Source organism: Ornithodoros turicata, chromosome 5 (genome assembly GCF_037126465.1).
Source record: "Ornithodoros turicata isolate Travis chromosome 5, ASM3712646v1, whole genome shotgun sequence".
NCBI lineage: Eukaryota > Metazoa > Arthropoda > Arachnida > Ixodida > Argasidae > Ornithodoros > Ornithodoros turicata.
In genome coordinates, this window is record NC_088205.1 from 22,580,197 (window position 1) to 22,599,342 (window position 19,146).

At 46.7% G+C, this 19,146-nt stretch overlaps 1 protein-coding gene and 1 long non-coding RNA gene across 6 annotated transcripts in view; one reads left to right on the top strand and one right to left on the bottom strand.

The window, feature by feature from the left end:
- The window catches only part of LOC135394226 (uncharacterized), a 225,320-nt gene that overhangs the window by 132,654 nt on the left and 73,520 nt on the right, over window positions 1-19,146 (top strand). Inside the window, exon 3 of one of the 2 annotated variants that reach the window (XR_010422794.1) lies at window positions 15,965-15,996. The exons of the other annotated variant lie outside the window; for it this stretch is intronic. This is a non-coding gene — a long non-coding RNA (uncharacterized LOC135394226). Of the gene's footprint in view, window positions 1-15,964; window positions 15,997-19,146 lie in introns of those variants that run through there. 2 annotated transcript variants of the gene reach the window in all.
- The window catches only part of LOC135394224 (uncharacterized), a 247,129-nt gene that overhangs the window by 71,541 nt on the left and 156,442 nt on the right, over window positions 1-19,146 (bottom strand). For all 4 annotated transcript variants that reach the window (XM_064624844.1, XM_064624843.1, XM_064624840.1 and 1 more), the window contains exon 2: window positions 10,375-10,540. In XM_064624844.1, the coding sequence (XP_064480914.1) occupies window positions 10,375-10,482 (108 nt within the window). In that variant the 5' untranslated portion in view covers window positions 10,483-10,540. The remainder of the gene's footprint in view (window positions 1-10,374; window positions 10,541-19,146) is intronic.

Here is a 19,146-nt window from a genome sequence, read left to right on the forward strand (position 1 = left end):
AACATCTTCAAAAAGACTACAGACCGACCGCTGTGGCGTCGCTCATTATCTCAGTTGTCTCGCGACGTAAACCCCCCAATTATTATTAAAAAAATTCAAAAAGACTAAAATTTCTTCCTTTCTCTCGCTGTTTTTCTTGGAGTGTACGATAATTTTTTCAATGAAATGCTGAAGCAGAAGAGAACATATTACTCGAAATCGGAAGGGCTCACGTGTCAATGCTGGAATTTTTGGAACTAATCCGATCTCAATGACACATGAAGCGGGCAACCTGGTACACTCCCCGAGTAAACCTAGCTAAGCCACTCGCTCATCCGTTAAAAGGGCGCCTCAGATATATAGTGAAATTATGTATCGTAAACAACGATCACCGATGCGTTATACCACGTGGTCACGCTCACCGCCATCTTAGAAGATATGTTTTACGCATGCTACGCGGAGTGCAACATAAAATGTCGTTGAACTTCGATGGGGATCCACCTTTTGTACTACTGGACGACTTTCTCAATAATAGCCATAATGCGGAAGATGTTGGTCTCCAAAGCACAGCTTCGCGTGTGCCGCTGAACAGGCTGTAAGGACGATTGCCTCGCGTGTAGGTTCACGCGATACTTTTCTATGCGACCAGAGACGTTTTATCACGACCTCTTCCTCTTTCACAATTCTAAACTGAAGGCTGTATTTATCTCTCGACTACCCGTAATGTTGCGTGATCCGCGATACAGGCTTTTGAGTAGCTAGGAATCTAGTGCATCAAGGATTGCCTTTTTGCATCATGCATCAGGCTGCATTCGATTGCATGAAGGGTTTGCATGCAAATACCACAGCGAGCGTGCGAACACATAGCCAGTAGACCGTAACCCATATCTTGGGCCGTCTAATGACTATCAGGAATCAAATTATAATCGAATAGTCGCTTCGTTAATCATTCGCATGCATAAGAAATCATTGGCATGATCTGCCGTTGCTAGGAGGGTCGCCCGTAGTGAAGCGAACATGATGGAAGTTCACGAATCTAAGACTGGCGAATGGACAGACACAACAAAGGGCCCCGAAACGGCAAAGAAGCCTGAAAGATTGAATAAGGGATGAGTTCCAGCATCCTTCAAGTGTGTAACGTTACCTGAGACATCCTATAAGAAGGCTTTGCGCACGGCACTTGGGCGTGATTTTACGCCACGGACACATATTCCGAAACTACCCTTTCAATGGCTATGCAGAAAACTGAAAGTGGAAGACTTCGCAGGTGACGTCACGTGTCTGGCCCCCCAATTCAGCTTCCCTTTTTCAGAGTAGAAGAGAACGCGTCATCTGATGCCTTCCTCCGTGCCTAAAGGGCACAACCGCAACTGTGTCACCGTATACAGCGTATATATAGCGTTCACTTTTCCGCTGGGGAAAAAGCTTGGTCAGTGAGACTACTGGTCAACAAGAGGACATTTTAGGTGGTCAGAAGAGATTAATCTTTTAGCTATCCACGTCGATTATTATTTATGGTTTTTGTATTGTTGATTCTATGAGATGAGGTCATTCCTCTTGGGGCGAGACCACCGCCATGACGTCCGTCCGACGAAGTTTGGTTTTGGTTTTGATTTTACTATACTCAAAGTACACAGGGACCTAGAATCACTAAATGAACCGTGATGCAATGAGGATACAGGTCTTAGTCATCAGGGACTTAGCCTGTGTGCGGTGTGGCCCCCAATGTGCTCCGAGTTGACCGACTCACACCGCCCCATGTCCGACGTCGGTAGAGAACCTTGACTACTAGTGAAACAATATATACTTCAAACATAATCACCGACAGATCGGTTTGTTTGAACTTCTGACCATGAAGACCGCTTGCCTAAGTGTGCGTTGACTCGCTTTAGCGTGCTTCGCGAAGAATCTCTGAAAGGCATTCTTCATGCATGTGCAGGAAACTGTTTCTGGAATAACACATTCCCAGTTGACGACCTGTGGTTAAAAACCCTCGCTCAGGCCGGTGCTCGAACTTGAGACCTTTAGAAAGACGTCGGTAATCTTGAGCATGGTCTCCGTCACATCGCGAGGTTCAAATAGATACTGGACTACGCTCTTCGCGTTACTTTCCTTTTTTTTCCTGTTCTACACCACGCTCATTGCCAACATTTCCCCGTCACTCCTGCCCGCTCTTCTTCAGACACTACAACTGAAACCTCGGATAATATAAGCATAGCGGAAGTCGCAGCTGTTGAATACAACACGAAATTGTTTCCGGCTACACACGTACACGAAGCCGAGTCAGGCAGGCAGGAAGCTAAAATATCTGCCACCGACAAACTGACAATCTGTGTTTTTCTGCGCAACCTCTGAACCCTAACAGCAACGTTGCGTCGGGCGCTTTGGTGGCAGCTTCAAAAGATGCGCTCGTCTGGGAGAGCACCGACTGGTTTTCGTGCCACTGAATCGGAACGGTGGGCAAAAACCGTCCCACTTACGCTGAGAAGATTTCCGATCGACAAGAAGAAAAAAAGAAAAAAGAAAGAGGCTGCTCGAGACGTTGTTGCTTCGACTCGAAGATGCGCGCCCCGAAAAAGAGGTTAGAGTATATTATACGGATGGGTGCTCATCATTTTATGATCTAGGAGATTGTGTTCGGGGGCGATAGGCTTTTCTGGAGGAAATTGAGGGGTTTTGTTGCGAGGATTGCATCGCGGTCAATTGAAATACGGCGCAACGGACGAAGAATCGTGGAGTGGGGGGGGGGGGGATATATTTATTAGAACAATGAAAAAGAAGAAAGGAAAGGTCACTCAAACGGGACGTCGGCTTGCTATTCTCCAAAGAAATAAGAGAAATAAATAAAAGAATAAAATAAATAAATACATAAAAGGAAAAGAAAAGCACTAGGAAATAAAGGATAAACTAACAAACGGTGAAAGAAGGATGAGATAGATTAAAGAAAAAGATGAGGTTAATGCGTTGAGAGTGCGGGTGGGGCACAGAAAAATGAGATGGCACGACTTGAGTTCACAGTCATGAGACCTGTGCCGCTCAGGAACGTCAACGCTGCTTTGGCCGCTGTGTGGGATGTCGGACTGGGACGAGCAGAGTGGCAGGAGAAAAGGGGAGTGGGGCAACACGTCGTCTTATTTCTGCACCGATGTCTCTATTATATATTTTTTTCTTGCACGTATTTGCCAAACCAAGGCATCGCAAAAAGCACAAAGCCGTACCACTGAGCTTGAAGTTATTAAGTTGGCACCAAACACGAGGCTACACAACCTGAGAAACGGGGGAAAAAGCGAAGTTTAATGCTGCGTTTTTGTTATCACTCCGTGAGGATCTTACTAGTTATTAAACACGGCTTTGGATTTTACAGTAGTGTTACTATTTTCGAGATTACAGGGCGTCCATGGACTCCATCTCATGGGATGTAGACGGAAAATGATGCGATGTTATATTAGCCCTGTGACGTACGACGAGGAGCAGCTACGATAGAAATAAACCGTGAAACGCATTGTCATCATCGCTAAAGATACCGTGCTACTCATGATGCTTCCGTCTGGTCATGCAACTTGACCTTGCTCGAATCGCATTCGATTCGAAACGGTATGTCATTCCGCTCTCCTAATGCATTTCAAAGAGCCGTAATTCGGGGTGCCATAAGATATGAATCACACCGTCGTGCTTATAGGGAGGGAAGAGGATGACATAACTGCCAATTTAAGGCTTCCGATCAATGGGCTGATGGCCACAACAATGACAGCATGGTACCTGCGATTTCAAGGTAGAGTGCCGAAAGGACGATAGGGTATGGATTAAAAAACAGGATACTCGATCGTGTGTCAATCCCTATCCTGAAAGTAAGCCGGCGTTAGCAGCTTTGGCGTCGAACGCCTGTTTGCTTTGTAACAACTTTGTGAACTGCTTTTTAATACGTGTTTTGGGAACAACAACAACAGATAAATTGATGATGATGAATAGAGAACTTCGCCACGTCTCTTGGGAATACACACACCCATACATTGGATGATGATGAGGTGGGCGATTCACCGCCGCTGAGGCGGTACACTGCCCTATTGCGCATTGGGAACGGATGAGGGGATGATGATGGGGCCTTTCAGAGAGCCGTCACCAGACCGGTGGAGCACAAGTACTCCGCAAGAAGACGAACGCCTTGCATCTGGTGGGCAGCGTTCGACCACGGTCCGAGGATCTACCCGAGGTTGAACGGCCGCTTGTCAATAGGTTGCATAGAGACTTCCATTAGTGCACGCTCGTGGTGATATTGTCCACAAGCCAGGCAAATGCCGTTGGGAATGTAATTGTGCATGCGGTTCGAATGCAAAATCTAATATCAGAACCTAACGCATATTCGAATCGAGTCGAGGTCTCTTCCAGATCGAAAGTGGTGCAGGCACAAAGCTGTAATAGAGAGCAATACATTCGAATAATTCCGGAGCTGCACTCGTAAAGGCGAAAAGGCCGCAAGGGAAGTACACAGCGAAGGCGGTGCTGCTTCGCCCGCGAAGCTCGTATGGGTACATTACGTGTACGCTGCGTGTCTGTATATGTGTTGCATATATGTGCACCTTCAGGTACGTAACTATTCGCTTCGCATTTGCTTCGGGTAAATACGTACATATTGGCTTCGTATTCATTTCGGTTTTAAAATGACTATTCGCAGAACCCCAAAAACTTTCAATGAGGAATGAAATCATAAATGTTTTTCAATGCGCATAAAACATCCAATGTGATCCCATTGCTAGTTCCTTGTTGTTCGAATCTTTTGCTTCCTTTTACGTTATCTTTCAGTTACATAGAGCATCGAAAGATGAAAAACCTGTTGTGCGTCCTGTGAGGGATAATCTTCTGCACACGGGAAAACGCTTTTGTACCTTTTGCCTCGCGGTCTGCTAGTCTGCTACAGGTAGAAAGTTGATAGTTGGAGTTGGCAGGGGGGGGGGGGGGCACTTCTTCGAATGAACAGAAACGGACAATGCGTTGGCAGTTCCTGAATGGTACCGACTAGGGATGGGCCGACCGAATCCGCGAATCCTTGAGTGCTAGGTAGGGATTCGAGATTCTGGAATCCGAATCCCAGTGCCCAAAACCGCGAATCGAATCTTTCGAATCCACCGACCACGTTTGTTCGTTTCTTTTTCAAATTAGCGACTCCGGAGTCCGCCGCAAGCCTGATTGTCCGACGGGTGTTTTCTTGGCTGTTTGTTTACATTGCTCTGGACTCAAAGAGTTCAGGCAGGAACTCTTACATGACAAGCTCAAAAGTAACATGGTTTTGCTTCTGACTGGTTCTTAGTTTTATGGAAAGTATTCAATCTCGAGAGTTTATGTATTTCGGGTAGTTGATGAACAACATGTTAAATAAATTGCATCTAAAGAGAAGTATATAGGTATGTATTCTCCTGAAAGTGAACTATTATTTAATTTGTTTTTCATTAAACAAAGACATCAAATTCTGCTTCAAGACGCTTTTTAGTAGAAGTGTCCCCCCCCCCCCCCCCCCCCCGACTTTTAAACTCTTTTCAAGAAAGGATTCGAAAGATTCGCGATTCCTAAAATTCGTGAATTCGCAGAACCTTCCTTGGATTCGGATTCGGGTTCGGAGAATTCTGGACTCGTCCCATCTCTAGTACTGACCATTATATTACCTACAATACAATACCTACAATGCAACCTACAATACACCTTACAACAAGCCAGTCGTTCCCAAACTGTGAGTCGCGACCCCCAACTTAGAAAAAAATAAAAATGCCACGCCGTGTCCGCTGTTCTGCGTTACCAGGAAGCCCGTGGCAGTAGACCCCGAGGTTTCTCATAAAGGCCCTTGCATGCGGGGTACGCCACCCTTTCGATGCATCACACATCCTCGCTGTGACGCCTGCTTTCACTTGCGCACGAGGCCCAAATCTACGTCGTGAGGTCTACTCACTACCACTAAAGGCTACAGCGTCTGCGTCTACCGCGGCATACACGGACGCCCCGCCTTCACGGTGCACCGCGCTGTGGTATCTCGTCGAATTAAAACTGATGCCAAAAACCTAAGAAAACAGTTTCGCGTGCGTTGTCGGTGAACGAAGCATGCAGTTGTGCCGTTGCGCAAGGCTTTTTGCACTAGAGAGAACTCGCCCTGAATGTAGCTCAACTAAAATGTCAGTGTATGCCCGTCATCGCGACCAACGAAACCGGGGAGAGACCGTGACGAGGTCGTCCATATTTTTACCTGTCGCGGGGCGGCGAAGTTTGGGAAGCACTGCGTTAAGCAACACTAGATCAGCTGAAAAACTTTCCCTCCGCACAGTCCCTGAACAGCGTGTATTTTAACGCCGAACGATGTTTTTAATTGTATTTCAATACCGAACGCATATGCCATTCGCAGTGGCATCGTCACCGTATCACCGTCACAATAAATAGAACGAATCACATTTTCGTCCCGTTGCCAAACTGAGCTTTTCAAACGCTTGGCAAGCGCGCAATCAGTTACACATTCATTCCATTTATATTTTAAGCACGTTGCCTAACACTGACCTCACGCCGAACGCAGGCACGTCGCTGCGAGAACAGAGAGCATCAGAAACCCTAGCAGGTCCTCAAAAACACGACGCTACGGCACCCGTTGGCAGTACGCCCGCTGTGGTACGACCTTGAATTGTGGCCGAAAATATGATGAAGCGGTACCCCCAATGTGTGACTCGTGCAGCTCAATTTACTGTTCCTTCACTAGCCCCGTAAGCTCTGACAGCCCGTTTGGTTCTCCAGGAAAGAAATCACACGAAAATCCCCCCTCTAGAATTATTGCCGCCCTGGAATCCCACGATGTACGCCAATATGTAACGGACGAGGTACTTCGGTATATGTGTCACGTGATAAACAGTCGCACGAAAAGGAAAGTTTTTTCGAGTGTCCAAAAACCAGTTTTGAAGAAAGATGAGAGGCTACGGAGGGCATGCGTGAAAGGACAGAGGTGGCCGTTAAATTATTTCCTTTGCCTCCTGACCGCGGAAAGTTGTTCATCCTGGAGGTTTAAGTAGGCAAGCCCTCTCGATATACTGGTTTCAGAATAAACAGAGGTACTAATGTATGAGTGGGTCTGTAGGGCGCGCACGGAGCTCTCGGTTACAATGTTGAAAACGAAAAGTTAATGATTGCAGAGCACGGAAGAAGGCATGCATGCATGCGTATTGCGTCGTGCGTGAGATGCGAGGGGCATCAATTGGGTGAGTCGGCTGCTCACGGATGGCGCATCCGTTCGAGCGGTTGTGTAGCGACGTTGCGCAACTATGTGGTGGCAAAAATGGAACATGATTGTACTGTGAACTTTGTAACGGCGCGGAGACATTAGGAAAGAAGAGAACTCTGAAAGCAGCTATTTTGTTAGCTGTTCAGAATATTGTATGAACATAATTATCTAATTACACAAAATATTATTATTATTTTGTTAGCTTGCACGTCACAACCTGGATTCGTGCTGTAAGTATGCAAGATTTACGTCTTTCAATGATTCGTACGTTTGAGCATTTCACGGCCAGGTTACATTGCTATTACTGATTTGATTGCAAAACGTGAGACATTGATTTGTTTGCTCCTATTTCTCTCTCTCATTCTATCTTTTCCCTATTCTGTTCTTTTCTCAACCCCAATAATTCAAAATTTCTTTAAATTTCATCACATTATATAATATATTATATTTATTTTACACATTATTTTGGTTCGGCGGTGGACTATTCCTCAGACCTAGCGGTTGTTAATGGCCACCTAATCAAAAATAAATTCATGATTATCATTAGGCGGGCCAGAATCGGTCCGTTATCCTTACTCTTCAATAAATCGAACTGAATTATCATCATCATTATTCATTACGGGAATCTGCCTCGCTGCCAAAAAAGAAAAGAAAAGAAAAGTAGTTTCTTTCATCTCAAGAGACTCGTTTTTAATAATAAAAAGATGAAGTTGAAGAGAGACCGAATCTCGGTCCAACTTCAATTACAGACGCACAGGTATTCGCCTTCCTTAAAAGTCATTACTCGCAGGACCGCCTCCGGTTCTGCAATGTGTGACTGTGATGTTGCGAAAAAGCGTTATGCGTCACCGAACGTGAATATAACGGCGCAAGAGCGGACGTGTGTTCAGCCATCTCTAACCGTTAGTGCAAAGCAAAGGACCGTTCAAGGTCCCGTAAGCGAATGGTCACGACCCGCGCTGTGCTTAGATTCCCAGCTGTGCCTATGCACTCCGTTATAATGAAATAGTTGTGCCTATTATACACCGATCCCCGACGGGACTCTAAGAATAGTTTCCGACGTGCAGACCGCACACCGCTAGCCTGGTCCGTACACAACTGTTTACATATATACTTTGCGTGGAAGTTCTGGATTCTAACCCGTGCAGGGGTTTATGTATTTACAAATATGGGAAGCGAAGAGTGTCGATAGACGACAGGAGGGATTTTAGCAAAGATAGTCGGTGTGGGTCACAGTAGCGTTGATTAGTTAATGATTAGTTGATTAGTTAAAATGTAGGGAAGGGGTGAGATATCACGTAGAACGCGTATTGAATGACACTTAGTATAGACACTGGGATCGCTGGCCGCTGTCTGAAAGCTCCCAACATTTTTGCTCGATAAGACGATTCGTATCTCTTCTGTTACACTGAAATTATCGCGTGTTTCTTTCGTGATGCCAGACCACCGACAGACACCTAGCGTTCGTATTCGAACCACAAGTGCATGTCATGCACTTGCATGACATGCTGTACATCTCGTACATGTCATTGAGAGCCGCATTCCCTTTGGAATATGGTTTACCGGTTTAGTTGACATTGAGCTCAACTTGCGTGCATGCGCAATCTTTAGCAGAATCTTCACTATAAAAGCAGGCAACAACCGACAACACTCGGCAACCAGCCGAAACACTGCCACCACCACGTGTTCAGCCGTTTCCAGAAACGGCACAGAAAAGTTTAAAAGAGCATTACATCCTAAAGCAGACAAAAAATCGTGTATCCTAAAAGCCTTGACGTTGTACCAACCACTTCCATCGCACGTCAAGATCGTTCTTACGCTGCTTCATTAGCGAAGTCCCATTAGTAATCCCATTAGTCTCTGCCCTAGTTTCGCCAGGCCCCCTTCCAGTTACAACGAAAGTCCGGTTATTGCGACGACTTCTAGAATGCTATACAGTTATTGTTTCGAGCGAGAAAAACCTTGAAGGTAATGAAGGCAGCGAAACGTTGCGGTACATGCACGCCCTTGAGGGCGTTATGGATCAAAGGGGGTACCTAATCAGGAGCGACAACGGAGGCTTTTTTGCCACTACAAGGGAGACAAAAGCCAGAATGCGAGTGTGTCTTCGTGGGGGCCTATATGAACGAGATACCTTAGCTGTCGAGCCCTTTGTCCATTGGCCGTCGCGGGCATCTGTCGCAAGAATGAAGGTGATATGTCGGTAATGGGTGCGCTGTTTTGAAATGTGACGCCGAACGTGCTCGGTGAACGAATATGGTCCCAACTGGATATCATTTCAGAGAAATCAGTTATCTTCTTCGGAGCAAACAAAGTATTTTCTTTTTTTAGCGAGCCGTATTCCACGGCGTCGCTCACGTGCAGACGAATGACCACAGCAGTTAACTATAGATAAGACTGGCATTCCCTTTCGTAAATGACTCGTAAATCGAATTTCTCCGTACAGTTCAGTGCGTACCGTTTGAATTTCCCTGAAGCTAAACTGAGGCTCTTGCAGACCATCGAAAACGTAAGATACATCTAGCAGGAAGTAAAATGGTTATGACGTTCGTCGTTTAGTCGTTTAGAAGCATGAAGTTCCACGTCGGCTTTCCGCTTTGAACAAGGGACGGCATTATAACGATACCTTTATACTTTTTATAACGATGCTTTTTTCACAATGCTGCAGTGTTGCTCACGTAAGTTTTTCCGCGTCACAACAATCTTTCGAAGGAATGCCAAAGCCAGAATGCAAGGGACACGCGTTCCTTTCAAGTTCGAATCGTTGATGGACGCGATGTGCTTGAGTAGATTTGTCCACTTATAACAATGAACGGGATTTAAGAATAAACCACCGGAGACGAAGCTCTACAGCGAAATGACCCACATGCTTGAACGTCTCAAAATCTCAACGTGATTATCTGCCAATCACCTCTCGTGAGTTCGGTGCTAAGTTGATACCGGAATTGACAGGTATCCCGCAGTGAGCTGTCCACGTGATATGCATTGCCGGAAGCCGTTACGTTGAAAGTTAGTTGACGCTCTTACATGTTAGCTTTGACAATCGCTTCGTGGTCTTGCACTAGCATAGCTATACGCCGGTCAAGATGGTGGCAAATGATTCGGTTACTCCATGTCCCCACTTGCCATTAGTGGTATGGAATGCTTACCTTAAATAATTTATCCTTCTGGTACCAGACGTCTTCTTCGTCCTCAACGGTGAAATCAACATTGAGTTCGTCCCGCGAACGGGAAAGAATTTTACGCCTACTGATCATTTCTGTGTCTGCTTCTTCACCCACAGGGTCAGAGCGGACTGTCTCTTCGGTGCCGCACCTGAAACACATAACACACATGAGCGAACGCCGATCACAATAAAATGCAATTCACTAATAAGTCATTTGCTGCTCACATTGCGAGACCGCCACATTAAAAAAGAACTAGAGGAGAAAAAGATAGAGCACATACATTGAAGGTGACTAATCCTTAGTGAATAGTACACTTTTGGGGACGGGAATGTGTTAAAAGACACTCTTAAGACAGGCGCTTGATTAGTTGTTGTTGAGTTATTGCCGTGTGCGGGGGGCTTAAAATAGTGGTGGCGTTGCAAAGCCACCACCTCCACCTCTCTCTTAAGCAGAACTTAAGAACCAAAGCAGAAGAAGCAGAACCAAAAGCACGCTCCTCAGTCCTCACCAACCATTACCTTGAATGACATCTTACTCTCCCCTGCTTTATTGAAAGCGAGAGGCGTATACTTTTTATCACTTAATGCGGTGATGTTGCTTGTCACAAAAAGGAGTACGTCCTGCGCTTCCCACAAATCAGGAGGGACAAAGGTGTACATCTCTCGGGACTCCATTTTTGTTGTTTGAGGAAACTTATTAAACGTAATGGTATTTTGGCACTAAATATACGACTTGATTACACGACGGCGAAATGGTCCTAAGCACTATTTACACAAAATATGTGGATATGTACATGATGATGAAATATGCTATGTACATTCGCTGAGGGATAACTCAGTCACGGGGGGACACCAGCAATGGTCTCTGTTGCACTGTTGTTGGCGTAACGAAGGATAACCTGGCCATCGCAGCGACGGAAACCATCTTTCCCCGCTTCTTACTGAATTACATAGTTACGCCACTACAATAGGATACAGACCGTCATTGTAGCAACCACTATCACGCCCATAGCTATGTAGCCACTCTATACGTTGTCGGCATCTGAAACAGTCCTGGCCTTCTTCCTCGAACGGCAGGCCTTTTGCTGAGCAGAGCACTTTCACTGTCGCTAGGCGACGATTGGCGGCAATGCTTTCTGGCAGCTGTGCGGTCAACAACGACAGTGCCACTCACCACCACCTCCCTATCCTCGGAGCCCTCGAAGGAATACAACGATGTAAAGAGAACCACCCGGTGAAGGAGTCATGCCTTGATCTGTCACTCCGAGACCATTGGGAAGATTGGAAGCCACCACATGGTGCCCTCATCAGGGTCCTGCTTTAAAACAGCCAGCGCCAAACTGGTAGGCCCGGCTGGCTCGCTGCGCTGTGTTCGTTCGCTGCCTAGAACACGCGGATGAGCTACGTCTAGTTCGTGCTGTACTGCCAGGTCGGTTTCAGAAGATGACATTGTACCGAGGAGAGCAGACGCCTTTGCGGATGTGCTTGTTTCCTGCGGAGCTGCTCTATACACCGTGCATGGAAATCCGCAATTCCGCACGGGCTGGCGAGGGTGGTCTTGACACAACTGTTGCAGGTGATGGCATGTTTCTCGTAGTGGGACGATCACCCTTAGCGGTAGAGAAATATAACATCCGCAGTGGAACGACCACTACCACACTTTTTTTTCTTAAGTTTCATTTACATTACATTTTTTAGACATCTCGGTTCGCTATGACTAATGTTGAATTGAAAGCCCTGATACCGAAGCATTCGCCCTATAGAAACTCGGTGCTGCCCGTTCTCGAACGGCTACACCTCATCAGTACACCACATAAACCGAAGTGTCAGCCATGGTTCCCAGATCAAAAATTCCTGAAAAGCCGCCAACGCTCCTTGAGAAAGCAGCAAAAAGTTGCCAATTTCCCTTGTATGTAGCAAATTCTATAGCCAGTGGTGTGTAGGCGTGTTGTATTGAATTAAAGATTACTTAACGAGTGCCAATACGCCAGTCAGAACAGTCCGAAGGGACATCGTACCGACTGAGAGAAGGCGTCAACAACAGCAACAACAAATAAGTAATGATGATCTAGTGGGATGTTTCGCCGCTGAGGCAGCACCCTATCCCGATCGTCAAGAGAAATAAGAATGAACGCACTGTGCGCACTGCTGCATTATATGGTGCACGATGAAAACTACCACGATCTAGGTGCACAGGGGTTCTCAAATTTAATGCAAAGAGGTGTCCATAAAAGTAGCCAGAAAATGACCAAGTCGCCACTGCCCAGATTTCGGCGCCGCGACATTCAGAAAGTAGCCAATTTGGCACAAAGTAGCCAAATCTGGCAACCCTGGTGTCAGCGTACCTTAGTTGCAGGAAAGAGCCCCATTAGAAATTCAAACGTCGTACACACCTTCGTTTTCTTTGGGGAAAGAATGGTATCGCGGTGGCCGCTTTTAGCATTTTTTTTTTTTTTTCTATTATCGTTCCTTATCACAGTATCCTTCGTGTCAGTTTGCCGTGCAGCTTTTCACCAGAAAGTGAATGAGTAAGAGATCTATATCAGGTATATCACAGTATGCTGGCGTCAGTACGGTGCTTCAAAGGTTTGCTAGCACACTGATACACATGACGCACGTCTGCGCGGCGCCTGATCGCCACAAGCAAGCCAGGAGGTAAAGGAATCTGCATAGTAGCTAATAGAGGTCATCAACACGGGAAGAAAGATGTGCATTGATGTGATCAAAGACGTGATCGATCCCGCGGGAGGTTCGACCAGGAAGGACTATGTGGAACCGAGTGCAGCGCACGCACAATGTTATCGCCATACTATCATTGCGCTGCCATCATACGAGTATGTGCGGGTGAAATGGGGGGGGGGGGGGCACATTGCAAATGCTTCTTGAACGACGGATAGTAGGCTACGATGCAATGCACCAAGTAGCTGGGAAGTAGCCCGGAATACCAGTCCGTTGTTGCAGGGTCTGGTGTGCGGTTCGAAGGGAGTACATTCCGGGCGACTTAGCGGAGGAAGCGTGCCACTGCGCAGATAGAAAGGTGTCTGCGGCTATCCAACACTCTTAAAAATCATGGTGGTGGTGGTGAATGAAAGGGCTCGCCCGGTTGTCAGCCTCACAGAGGTTGGGCAACGTCACGACTGACGCCCTGGGGGAATGAGCGTCCTAGGCCGACTTCTAAGGAAACTGTGCCGACACTTCAAAATGAACTTGACCACATAGCACGCTCCTAGCTAACCATCATCCCGAATGACATCGTTCTGTCCCCTGATTCGTTGAAAACGGGAAGTGTACGCCTTTTTGTGACACTTATGCAGAAATGTTAATTGTCACAAAAAGACGTACGCCCCGCGCTTTCCACAGATCAAGAGTGATCGAGGTATTACTCTGCACAATGGTTGGCCTTCAGCTTGCTATGCGGTGAAGCATTGTTATAAGAGTGTATGGACAGAGTCAGTGCCACCTGATAAGAGAAGGCCTAGGCACTCTTTCGATAACGTCACGCACCTGGACCGGCTGCCATACATTTTCAATGGGGGAGCTTTTCTCTTCTTCACTCTTTCGGTGACATCACATCTATCTATCGCCAACAGCGACAGTGGGGCCAGGTGCGTGACGTCAGGTGAAAGAGTGCGGCAGACCTTCTGTTAACTAGGTGGCATTGACAGAGTCCTGGACCAACACCTCCTAGATAGCATCGGGCCTGGGTTCCACGTGACACAGCGTCACACACGAAGGCTTGCATGAGGTCTATGCATGCTATGACGTCAATGAAAGAGCGAACAAGAGAAAAGCTCACGCAGGCCTTCTACTGTCTAGGAGGTGTTGCCTGGACACCCCCGGCCGCGAAGAAAAAAGTGGTCCAACATTTATCTGCTTTCCTGACTAAGCAAAATTCCTTTGTACGCGATCCGGAGCAATATTGCCAACAGCCGAACACGTCTCCAACCACCTGAGGGCATCTTAACGCTCCGGTTCGCACCAAAATTTTCGCACACCATTGGCGCCGCCTATTTCTGTGTAATGTGATGGATGTGCGAGCAATCATTACGGTCTTTATAGTGCACAGGAACGTTGTAAGCACAGGTGGCCTTCTGCAAAGGCATACGGTAAACGAGCGCGGCAGGCGCCTTCTCATTCTGGCAAGTAGGCCGTCTACGGCAGCAGTCGTTCGAGGAAGCGGCTTCGCAGGAGCAACCTATCTGGGACGTTGACATAGCAGCCATTCCACTTTCGCGGGTGCAAGATGCGTGTCTCTGTTTTGACCCGTTTCTCGCCTCACGGGCTCGTCATGTCTTTGTAACAAATTTTGGCAGCAGACGCTCAGAGACAAAAGAGAAAAACGAAAATACGGGGGAGAGGCCGAGATGTCACACGGCGTGTAAACGAGGAAAAAACGTTCGTGGGAGACGTATTTGTTTGTAAGAGGGGGGTGCCTGTTGTCAGAAGTGATTGTGTGAGAGGTAATGACTGCCGGTAGATTTGCGGTTGGGTTGAATTGAGACACGTGAAAACGACACGTGACGCGAGTACGATGGCGGTCCAAAGTGCTTAGGTTATTATTATTGTTACAAATAGGGTTTGCTGTATAGGTTCAGGCGTGCCAAGAATCGGCTTGTATCTCTGACTAGTACGTATATGTAAGGGCCTTTGCACGTTACTGAGTTTTGCGCGACATCTTCATGTATTCCACAAGTACAGCCATAGCCACAAAAAAAGTGGAGGTGTCAATAGGAAACAAAGAAAAAACTGGAACACTAAGGTGTGTTTTGGTACAGAGAAGCGATGTGATTTCATCTGATCATGTTATCATTTCTGATATGGTTGCAATGTCAGGGAACTGGGGAACCATAGGTGTACAATGTTACTGCATGCTTCCTGGTAATGCACCGCAGCTGTCTTCAGAGGCCAAGCGCAGCGAATGTGATCTAATAGATGAGGAAATAATTAGGAAAATAATGAAGTTATAATAGTGGAGGAGAGGGCGCTAACAATAAGGAAATAGATAGCTGGGCGAACGTGCGAGCAAAATACTTAACAAAGTGCAGGGTCGCATTGTACGACTTCGTTTATTAACAACGTTTTTATCATATACGTCAGCACCGACCTAGACAACCCGCGAGAAAGAAAATACTACAGCAATAAGACATTCCTCGACGTTAATGGGAGCAGTTGACAAACGACGAATGACGGCTGACACTAGGCGCACCTGCAACTCGGACAGGTGAACTTGCAGCTTAATTGCGTCATTAGTGGCGAGTTGTATCGAAGAAACTACGAGACTGTCGCTCTACTTACGACGAACTAGATGACGCCGCGAGTCAAATCCTGCCCTACTCCCTTTGCTAGGAAATACGACAGCGCCACTAACGAAGCTAGTGACAAATCGGTCGATTTCATGCACGCCAGCGTACTTGCTGGACTGTTGTGCAGAACGATTCTTTCGTCTTTTACGTTTTGTTTCTTGGAGGAGAGATTGCTCTTCAGTGCGATCATGTCTGTACGTGCTGGGTGAGCAGTGCACGAGTGTGAGGTGCATAACGCTTTCCTTTTGTGCGCATTCGCTTTCGTTCCAGGTGTGCATGCTGGTGATCCTGTTCATCCTGTTGGGTAGAAAATACGTGCAGAACTTCTAAGGTGGTGGCCACGGCGGTATAGTGATGGTATGAGCACTTGCCGAGTTAGCCTGCATATGACCTCGTCATCTTTACCCGACGCCCAGTGAGGTGTTCAGGAGCAACGTGAGACCGCCTGCAACCGGAGGCTGCCAGTTTAAATTCTTCCCTGTTGACTTCTTTACCTGGTCGATAAAGCCATCCTTGCGATGCTAAGAACTGCGTTTTGGGCTCCAAAAAAAAGAACGTTGTGACGTTTTCCTAGTCCCATTTAGCAACGTAAATAATTCTCTAACGCAAGAAATCATACATATACCACGTTTAAAACTATGTTGTTTTCCGGTGGTAAATGTGCCGCGGCAGTGATATTCTTCGAATCCCAGTACATTTCCTTCGGCAGTTCTATCCTCGTCACTTTGTTGACTCTGTAACACGTTAATGCGTTCATTAAGTTATCCGCATACGAAATGCGGCTACCCTTATGTGTGACGCAATACAGCCTAAAAGATCTGAATTCACGTTTCGATTCGTTGCTTTAAAATCATGTTCATTTCTTAAGAAGCGCGCTGGCGTCTCAGCTTCCCATTAAGCATTCGAACGCCCATGGTGTCCTCATGGCGCAAAACTTTTTTTCTAACAGCATCTGCGGTGACACAGCGAAGAAGCGCGCGCTTGCGCAATTTGTCACGACAATACGAAAGTCCTCGTGCATAGCAATGCATTCCAATAGCGCCCTACTGTGAACTTGCAAACGGGGAGCGATCAGCGTGAGAAAGAAGCCGGCACCGTTTCACCGTCGTTGTGATGCGACCCACACTGTGTGTGTGTGTCGCACTAGAGCGAAAGTCGAAAGGAACAAAAGCCCCGCGTCGTCCCCTTGACATTCTGGGTTACGCAGACGATCAAGGAGTTCGTTGGGCTTGTTTCGAGGACTGCATGCTAGGGTCTCCTGTATCGCAAAGCTGTGCAAGTTGACGGGCGAATGGCGCCACGGAAGTTACGAGCAAAAGCTAAATTTTATTAAGTTAGGATAAACGAAGATAAATCATGTTCGAACCGCATAGGGGGAGCTGAACGGGATGGGTTGGATCAATTTCAACGACCAGTGGTGTAAAATATGCAGAGGAGAAAGAAGCGTGGCTTCCTCGCTGACAGCGCCGGTGTCGTGCGTCCTGGGCCGACTTCACAGTGACCATCGCAGTCTCGAAAAGCGGCTGAAAACACCTCGCGGCCACTGCTTCGCGGCTACGGCGACGTCTCAAGAAACGCATGTGTGAATCCATGTGCGAACGCATGCACATGTCAAGAAACGCATGTGTAACTTTAAAGCGTCTGAAGAAATCGTAGGATGACAAGGATCCAAACCCGCATCACTTCCCAGCCTTTGCGTGAAAGGCGGTTATTCGAACCGCTTGGCCACGATGATTTTTTTTTTCTTCTACAACAACTTTCTAGCTTAATAAACATAACCATAACGGCCATCAGCCGCAAGAGCTGGCCGATAAGGAGAAAATTGTACACTTCAGTGAAGCTTGGGCGAATCATGGCAAGGCATTTTAAAGGACAGAGAAAAATTAAACTCGAAAAACATGAAAGGTTATTATTGGTAACGTCATCCAAATCTGGGCATGGCTCTGTTTCTTAAAAGCGCTAAAACCCCACTGCAGCGGAGAAAAAAAAGCACGGACAGACAACACAGCACTGGTTTTTAACTCTTTTTAATATATTGTGGCTCTGTGTTGTTGTGATGTGGCCCTTACATAATTATTTTTAGAGCATACAGCATGGTATGACGTTCTGAAACCACGAACGCACAGAGTTGGATGATATATGTGGTAGTTTATGGATACTTGGTTTCTTAGCGCTCATCTGCGATGTACTGACCCTCTGGGTCACTTCCTAATCTGATCTAAGCCGATCAAAAACGTTCAAAATGACTGATGCAACGACACAGCATTTACCGTGCAAATGTGTCTATTAAGAGAAGTTCATATTGCTCATATTCGCAGTCGCTGTGACGCCTGTGAACCCACAAAACGGTCACAAAGGCAACGCACTTGTCCTGACACGGACGCACACCGAGCATATGAGGTCATGGTCCTCCACTTTCACGTACGGTGCTCTGTGAACCGCATTACATTTCACATCTGCATGATGTTTTTTCTTCCCAGATAGAGAAAGTGCTTGGCAGTCGCGCTGTATGAATGCAAATAGCTCCGGTATGCTACAGGACTGCATATAAATACCTGCGTTCATACGGCACGTTACTCGACCGTTACTGTAACTTCGCGTAATATAAACAAGTTATTAAGCCACACCCGAACCGTTTTGTTCCTTCAAATGTTCTCTGCCAGGAGGTTATAAATTACGGTCATGTTCGATGACAGCTATATCCTTCAATGACAGGAACACACACGATCCAGCCAGTTATTGTGTCTTCCATTCCAAATGACGCGCAACGAAGCAGGGAAGGAAATGTTGCAAAGTAAGCCGAATATCGCTTTAGAGGCACTCCGCGTAGAGTCACGTCGCGTAAAGTGACAGCGCAACGCATGTGGGTCTCTGAAGGTAACATGAAATTTTGAGTCTTCGCAAAATGAGATGCAGCAGCTTCTGCGCTCTTGAGAACGTCCAAGTGCAGTGACACCGCCCATACAGAAGTACGAAAGGCCATGTGATGGCGGAAGCATGGGCTTCCGGCATCACGTGGCCCGCGTGACTCGGGGTGTTGGCTCAATTTGTTGTCTGTGGCAACCCTTTAGGGACTAGATGCCACCAACCGTGCATGGGCGAGGGGTATTGCGTACTCCGGATGCTCAAGATATATCCGCATTCCTCCGTGCCCATTCCTTACACGTTACATGAACATATTTCATGTACGGAAGTCCTTTTGCAGTTAATGGACTATACTTCTGCTCATAGACTCGTTCATACTCAAACGTCCTATTGCTGTGGAGCTGAGGTTTCACCTCAAACATCCTGAACTACTCGACCAGACATTTGTTATACCCCTATAATATTAATCGCCACAGAAGTTAGAAGTTGAAGTTAGTTGTTCACGTTAGAACGCTACAAACAGTCACTAATGTAACACTCGACGCCACTCCAGTCGGAAGCTGTTCAAGTGATAGCTCTGACAGTCC